Raw genomic sequence first — 8,498 nt, 5'->3', positions numbered from 1 at the left:
AATATGCGCCACACTGTGAACCCACACCAAACATAATATATACAGCTTTTCACACAGAGAAGTGAATGCAAGCACACTTGGTCAACTGCCATACAGGTGTGAGCGTGGCCGTATAATCAACTTTAAAACTCTTACAAATATGCGCCACACTGTGAACCCACACCAAACATAATATATACAGCTTTTCACACACAGAAGTGAATGCAAGCATACTTGGTCAACTGCCATACGAGTGTGAGAGTGGCCGTATAAACAACTTTAAAACTGTTACAAATATGCGCCACACTGTGAACCCACACCAAACATAATATATACGGCTTTTCACACACAAGTGAATGCAAACACACTTGGTCAACTGCCATACAGGTGTGAGGGTGGCCGTATGAACAACTTTAAAACTGTTACAAATATGCGCCACACTGTGAACCCACACCAAAGAAGAATGACAAACACATTTCGGGAGAACATCTGCACCGTAACACAACATAAACGGAACTAATACCCAGAACCCCTTGCAGCACTAAATCTTTTGGGACGCTACAATATACCTCCAGCCCCGCCCACGTCAACCTCCTCATGTTCCCTGAGGGAGAGCATGTCCCCTGTTCTGCTGTTTTGAGGCATGAAAATAATGCACTTTGTGTCTTCTATAATAAATAAGGCAGTGCCATGTTGGCATTTTTTAACATAATTGAGTTGATTTATTTTGGAAAATGTTGTTACATTGTTTAATGCATCTAGTGGGGCATCACAACAACATTAGGTATAATAATGTGTTAATTCCACGACTGTATATATACCTGTTGATATCGGAATCGGTAATTAAGAGTTGGACAATATCGGATATTGGCAAAAAAAAAAACATTATCAGACATCTGTAGACTGAAGCATTATAATCAATCAATCAATCAATCAATGTTTATTTATATAGTCCCAAATCACAAATGTCTCAAAGGACTGTACGAACCACTATGACTACAACATCCTCGGAAGAACCCACAAAGACGGAAGGAAAACTCACACCCAGTGGGCAGGGAGAATTCACATCCAGTGGGACGCCAGTGACAATGCTGACTATGAGAAACCTTGGAGAGGACCTCAGAAGTGGGCAACCCCCCCCTCTAGGGGACCGAAAGCAATGGATGTCGAGCGGGTCTAACATGATACTGTGAAAGTTCAATCCATAGTGGCTCCAACACAGCCGCGAGAGTTCAGTTCAAAGCGGATCCAAGACAGCAGCGAGAGTCCCGTCCACAGGAAACCATCCCAAACGTAGGCGGATCAGCAACGTAGAGATGTCCCAAACCGATACACAGGTGAGCGGTCCATCCTGGGTCTCGACTCTGGACAGCCAGTACTTCATCCATGGTCATCGGACCGGACCCCCTCCACAAGGGAGAGGGGGACATAGGAGAAAAAGAAAACAAACGGCAGATCAACTGGTCTAAAAAGGAGGTCTATTTAAAGGCTACAGTATAAAAATGAGTTTTAAGGTGAGACTTAAATGCTTCTACTGAGGTAGCATCTCGAACTGTTACCGGGAGGGCATTCCAGAGTACTGGAGCCCGAACGGAAAACGCTCTATAGCCCGCAGACTTTTTTTGGGCTTTGGGAATCACTAATAAGCCGGAGTCCTTTGAACGCAGATTTCTTGCCGGGACATATGGTACAATACAATCGGCAAGATAGGATGGAGCTAGACCGTGTAGTATTTTATACGTAAGTAGTAAAACCTCAAAGTCACATCTTAAGTGCACTGGAAGCCAGTGCAGGTGAGCCAGTATAGGTATATGTGTAGGTATATATGTATATAAAGGTATATACAGTATAGGTATATATGTATGTATATATGTATACAAAGGTATATACAGTACAGGCGTAATATGATCAAACTTTCTTGTTCTTGTCAAAAGTCTAGCAGCCGCATTTTGTACCAACTGTACAATGTGGACTATCCAGGACTAACTGCAGTCTGCTCAAACAACCACCAGATAGCATCTGTGTGCAGATAATGCTATGTCATCGATTTATCTTTCGGACTTATCGGGTCTTATGTCAGTTGTGCATTTTTCACTCACGCTTGGAGTGACGAATGAGGCAAAAACTAACGCAACTGTTGACCGTGGCCTAACTCGCCATGTAATTGAATTGCCGCCGGGGCGCTAATTAATTTAAAAGCTCTTCTCACTCCGGGGTCGCAGAGACAGGGTTAAATTTAGCTCAATAAGGAGAGACGTTTTGGACTGTACTCTTAGTTACAGAACCAACCTACGCTCTAAGGCAGGGGTAGGGAACCTATGGCTCTAGAGCCAGATGTGGCTCTTTTGTTGACTGCATCTGGCTCTCGGATAAATCTGAGCTGACATTGCTTAACAGGATGAGTAATGAATAATTAGGGTCCTTTGCAATGGGCCAAGGACCCTATTGAAACTGCTGTGTTTTATTATTATTCCGCAGCTACGCGCTGTAATTTGACCCCCTTAACATGCTTCAAAACTCACCAAATTTGACACACACGTCGGGTATAGCAAACCTTCCCAACATATTAAGCAACCAATCCCCCAAAATGAAAATTGCGCTCTAGCGCCCCCTAGGAAAAAAATTACAGACAAAACTGCATGTAACTTCTGTTAGGAATGTCATAGCGACATGAAACAAAAACTCCTATGTAGGTCTGACTTAGACCCAATTTTCATACACTCACTTCTTTCAGCAAAAATCTACAGGAAGTTGGCAAAAACCCCTTCAAAATAAAATTTTAGCAAAAAATGCAATTTTTGCCTCTTTGCGCTGTAATTTGACCCCTTTAAAATGCTTCAAAAGTCACCAAACTTGGCACACACATAAGGACTGGCGAATATTGCGATCTAATGAAAAAACCAAACCCCAAAACTCAAAATTGCGCTCTAGCGCTATTTTTGAATAAAACACTGAAAAAACTGCTCCTAGGAAGAAAACACAGACAAAATTGCTTGTAACTTCCGGTAAGAATGTCGGAGAGACATGAAACAAAAACCTCTATGTAGGTCTCGCTTAGACCTACATTTCATAGATTGACAACCCCCAACAAAAATCAACAGGAAGTTTGCAATCCCTCCTTCAAAACAAAAGTTTTGTAAAAACCGGTCACCTTTCTTCAAACATTATCTCCTCTGAGTGCGTTTGTTGTTTTGGCTTCAAACTCGCACAGGAGAGAGATTGAACCCTTCTGATTAAAAGTATAGAACAGAGTTTTGATAAGTTCTCAGGTTTTGATTTTACACGCCTTCAAAGAACCCCTGTGCAAAGTCTCCTAAAAAATGTCATTTTTGCCTCTTTGAGCTGTTATTTGACCCCCTTAAAATGCTTCTAAACTCACCAAACTTGACACACACATCAGGTCTGGCAAAAATTGCGATCTGATGAAAAAACCTAACCTCAAAACTCAAAATTGCGCTCTACCGCCCCCCTAGGAATACAACACGGACAAACTGCTCCTAGGAAGAAAACACAGACAAAACTGTTTGTAACTTCCGGTAGGAATGTCAGAGAGACATGAAACAAAAAACACTATGTAGGTCTCATTTAGACCTACATTTTAATAATTGACATACTTTAGCAAAAATCAACAGGAAGTTTGATATTTTCACTTCAATACAACAACTGCATTACTTTCTCAAAATAGTGGCTCCAAGGCGTCTTCTAACGCTTATCCGGCCGTGGGTCTCGGGGGCAGCAGCCAAAGGCGAACCCGACCAACGCTGCTTGCAGCTTTAATTCCACTTGTAATCACAGTGTTAAAAATAACGTTCAAAATATAAAAGATTCTCATGCTTTATGTTCAAGAAGTTGCATTAATGGTAAGAAGTAATTTATTTATTATTGGTTAGTGTGGTGCTTGCCCTCCTAGGGGTTCTTCAGACCACCAAGAGCCTGTTTTAGGGTTACAATATTGTTTTATTTTATTTTTCTCTCAGTTGCTTTCCAGCAATTGTCTTTTTGTCCTTCGTCCTCACTCGCGCTCTGGCTCCAGCCCCGACCCTGTCTCTCCTCCTGGCTGCTGCTTATAACAGAGCGACAAGTGATTAGATAACAAGGCCCAGGTGGGCCGTCTACACACCCTTAAAATGCTTCATAGTGCAAGTTAAAGCTCTACTATGCAAAGCGAAAGCCATTTATCAACAACATCCAGAAACGCTGATCTGTAATTTGACCCCCTTAACATGCTTCAAAACTCACCAAATTTTACACACACATCAGGACTGGCAAAAATTGCCATCTAATAAAAAAAAACCAAACCCCAAAAATCAAAATTGCGCTCTAGCGGCCCCTAGGAAAAAACACAGACAAAATTACTTGTAACTACTGTTAGGAATGTCGTAGAGACATGAAACAAAAACCTCTATGTAGGGCTCACTTAGACCTACATTTTAATAATTGACATCCTTCAGCAAAAATCAACAGGAAGTTTAAAATTACCCCTTCAAAATAAAAGTTTTGTAAACACCCGTCACCTTTTTCAAACGTTATCTCCTCTGAGCGCGTTTGTCGTTTCGGCTTCAAACTCGCACAGGAGAGAGTTTGAACCCTTCTGATTAAAAGTTATCAAAGGAGTTTTGATTACTGCTCCATTTTTGATTTTACGCGCCTTCAAAGAACCCCTGCGCAAAGTTTCCTAAAAAATATAATTTTTGCCTCTTTGAGCTACAATTTGACCCCCTTAAAATGCTTCAAAGTGCAAGTTAAAGCTCTACTATGCAAAGCAAAAGCCATTTATCAACAACATCCAGAAACGCCGATCTGTAATTTGACCCCCTTAACATGCTTCAAAACTCACCAAATTTTACACACACATCAGGACTGGCGAAAATTGCCATCTAATAAAAAAACAAACCCCAAAAATTTAAATTGCGCTCCAGCGGCCCCTGGGAAAAAACACAGACAAAATTACTTGTAACTACTGTTAGGAATGTCGTAGAGACATGAAACGAAAACCTCTATGTAGGTCTGACTTAGACCAGGGCTTGGCAGCGGCCAAAGGCGGACCCGACCAACGCTGCTTGCAGCTTTATTTATAATTGAATCACTTGTTTATTTTTCAACATGTTTTTAGTTATTTTTATATCTTTTTCTAAATAGTTCAAGAAAGACCACTACAAATGAGCAATATTTTGCACTGTTATACAATTTAATAAATCAAACTGATGACCTAGTGCTGTATTTGACTTCTTTATCTCTTTTTTCAACCAAAAATGCTTTGCTCTGATTAGGGGGTACTTGAATTTAAAAAATGTTGACAGGGGGTACGGGCTTCACGGTAGCAGAGGGGTTAGTGCGTCTGCCTCACAATACGAAGGTCCTGCAGTCCTGGGTTCAAAATCCAGGCTCTGGATCTTTCTGTGTGGAGTTTGCATGTTCTCCCCCGTGAATGCGTGGGTTCCCTCCGGGTACTCCGGCTTCCTCCCACTTCCAAAGACATGCACCTGGGGATAGGCCCCTCCCACTTCCAAAGACATGCACCTGGGGATAGGTTGATTGGCAACACTAAATTGGCCCTAGTGTTTGAATGTGAGTGTGAATGTTGTCTGTCTATCTGTGTTGGCCCTGCGATGAGGTGGCGACTTGTCCCGGGTGTACCCCGCCTTCCGCCCGATTGTAGCTGAGATAGGCGCCAGCGCCCCCCGCGACCCCAAAAGGGAATAAGCGGTAGAAAATGGATGGACAGGGGGTACATCACTGATCTAAAAAGCGATGACAAAGATTTTTTGAAAACCATTAATTAAGCCAATTACAAAATGTAGGCCTTACTTTCACAAATTGACATTGATGTAGAAAAACGTTTGCCTGGAACATAATAATATCGACGAACATTTCTATGTTACTTGCAGCCGTTTAGAAAAAAAAAAAAAGAGGCAAATACTGCCGAGAAGCGGGGGTGCGCGGCGTGAACGCGCCTCTCTCCGTGCGCGCGCCCGCCCGCCCCGGACAGCAGCGCGAAGGCAGCCCGGCTCAGACGAGCTTTGGCCGGGCAGACAAGAAGATGGAGGCGCGGGTCGTGGGCGGGAGTCTCCTGTGGCTGCTGGCGGTGTGCGCCGCCCTCTGCGTGGACACCAGCCTGGGGAAATACGTCAAAGGCGTCGTGGACACCAAAGAGGTGAGCGGAGCAATGTTTGCCTCCTGAATGTTGGCCGTGTTTGTTTGTTGGTGACGATGGACGCGGGAAATTATTTGCATGTGTCGCCATTTAAAAAAAAAACAAACACATTCTTGCTCATTTAAGTGCGCCACGTTCGTCGGGGCGTTTGTTGGCGATGATCCGCCGCCGCGACGATGAATCATCTTTTTAACGTAAATATCAACGTCATGGCCGCCGCGGGAACAGTTACAGGTGCGCGTCACGTGACTCTTTAAGTTTGATTGGTCACGTGACTGTCATTACTTCATGTGGTCGCAGGTGTAAAGACTTTAAAGGGGAACATTATCACAATTTCAAATGGGTTAAAAACAATAAAAATCAGTTCCCAGTGGCTTGTATTTTTGGAAGTTTTTTTCAGAATTTTACTGGTCTCGGAATATCCCTAAATAAAGCTTTAAAGTGCCTTATTTTCGCTATCTTCAAAACCACTATCCATTTCCCTGTGACGTCACACAGTGCTGCCAATGTAAACAAACAATGGGAATACCACAGCAAGATATAGCGACATTAGCTCGGATTCAAACTCAGATTTCAGCGACTTAAGCGATTCAACAGATTACGCATGTATTGAAACAGATGGTTGGAGTATGAAAATATTGAAGAAGAAACTGAAGCTATTGAGCGAATAGCTATTGACGCTATTCATAGCCATAGCATGGCCGAATAGCTGCGTTAGCATCGCCGGTAAAATGTGCGGACCAAACGATCAGGACTTTCACATCTTTTGACACTGGAGCAACTTAAATCCGTCGATTGGTAAGTGTTTGTTTCGCATTAAATGTGGGTGGAAGGAAACGTAATATAGTTGCAAATGCATCTACAGGTTATCCATACATCTCTGTGCCATGTCTGCTTTAGCACCGCCGGTAAATAGCGTGTTAGCATCGATTAGCGTAGCATGTTAGCATCGATTAGCTGGCAGTCAACATCAACAAAACTCACCTTTGTGATTTCGTTGACTATCGTTGCAAATGCATCTGCAGGTTATCCATACATCTCTGTGCCATGTCTGTCTTAGCATCGCCGGTCAAATTTGGAGACACTCTGGCACATTCAATGGGGGTCTGGCGGCAGACACTTTGGCATCTTGGGGCCAGTGGTGCAACTTGAATCCCTCCCTGTTAGTGTTGTTACACCCTCCGACAACACACCGTCGAGGCATCATGTCTCCAAGGTTCCAAAAAATAGTAAAAAAAAACGGAAAATAACAGAGCTGAGACCCGGTGTTTGTAATGTGAAAATGAAAATGGTGGGTGTGTTACCTCGGCGACGTCACATTCTGACATCGCTTCCGGCGTGATAAACAGAAAGGCGTTTAATTTGCCAAAATTCACCCATTTAGAGTTCGGAAATCGGTTAAAAAATAGATGGTCTTTTTTCTGCACCATCAAGGTATATATTGACGCTTGCATAGGTCTGGTGATAATGTTCCCCTTTAAAATAGGGCTGGGCGATATGGCCTTTTTTAAATATTCCAATATTCTTAGGCCATATCGCGATATACGATAAATATCTCGATATTTAGCCTTAGCCTTGAATGAACACTTGATGCATATAATCACAGCAGTGTGATGATTCTATCAATCAATCAATCAATCAATGTTTACTTATATAGCCCTAAATCACTAGTGTCTCAAAGGGCTGCACAAACCACTACGACATCTTCGGTAGGCCCACATAAAGGCAAGGAAAACTCACACCCAGTGGGACGTCGGTGACAATGATGACTGAGAACCTTGGAGAGGAGGAAAGCAATGGATGTCGAGCGGGTCTAACATGATACTGTGAAAGTTCAATCCATAATGGATCCAACACAGCCGCAAGAGTCCAGTCCAAAGCGGATCCAACACAGCAGCGAGAGTCCCGTTCACAGCAGAGCCAACAGGAAACCATCCCAAGCGGAGGAGGATCAGCAGCGCAGGGATGTCCCAAGCCGATACACAGGCGAGCGGTCCATCCTGGGTCCCGACTCTGACCGGGCGGCCCACCATGGGTCCCGACTCTGGACGAGCGGTCCATGCTGGGTCCCGACTCTGGACGAGCGGTCCATGCTGGGTCCCGACTCTGGACGAGCGGTCCATGCTGGGTCCCGACTCTGGACGAGCGGTCCGTCCTGGGTCCCGACTCTGGACGGGCGGCCCGTCCTGGGTCCCGACTCTGGACGGGCAGCCCGTCATGGGTCCCGACTCTGGACGGGCGGCCCGTCCCGGGTCCCGACTCTGGACGGGCGGTCCGTCCCGGGTCCCGACTCTGGACGAGCGGTCCGTCCCGGGTCCCGACTCTGGACGAGCGGTCCGTCCCGGGTCCCGACTCTGGACGAGCG

The 8,498-nt window shown here is 44.4% G+C and overlaps 1 protein-coding gene across 1 annotated transcript in view; it reads left to right on the top strand.

Annotated features, from left to right (window-relative positions):
* Nucleotides 1–5,593: 5,593 nt before the first annotated feature.
* Nucleotides 5,594–8,498, top strand: part of tmem145 (transmembrane protein 145) — a 103,466-nt gene continuing 100,561 nt past the window's right edge. The window contains exon 1 of the mRNA XM_061915046.1: nt 5,594–6,133. Within this exon, the coding sequence (XP_061771030.1) occupies nt 6,020–6,133 (114 nt within the window). The 5' untranslated portion in view covers nt 5,594–6,019. The remainder of the gene's footprint in view (nt 6,134–8,498) is intronic.

This window comes from Nerophis ophidion, linkage group LG11 (genome assembly GCF_033978795.1).
Source record: "Nerophis ophidion isolate RoL-2023_Sa linkage group LG11, RoL_Noph_v1.0, whole genome shotgun sequence".
In the NCBI taxonomy this organism is placed as follows: domain Eukaryota; kingdom Metazoa; phylum Chordata; class Actinopteri; order Syngnathiformes; family Syngnathidae; genus Nerophis; species Nerophis ophidion.
This window is presented reverse-complemented; position numbering and strand designations above follow the sequence as displayed.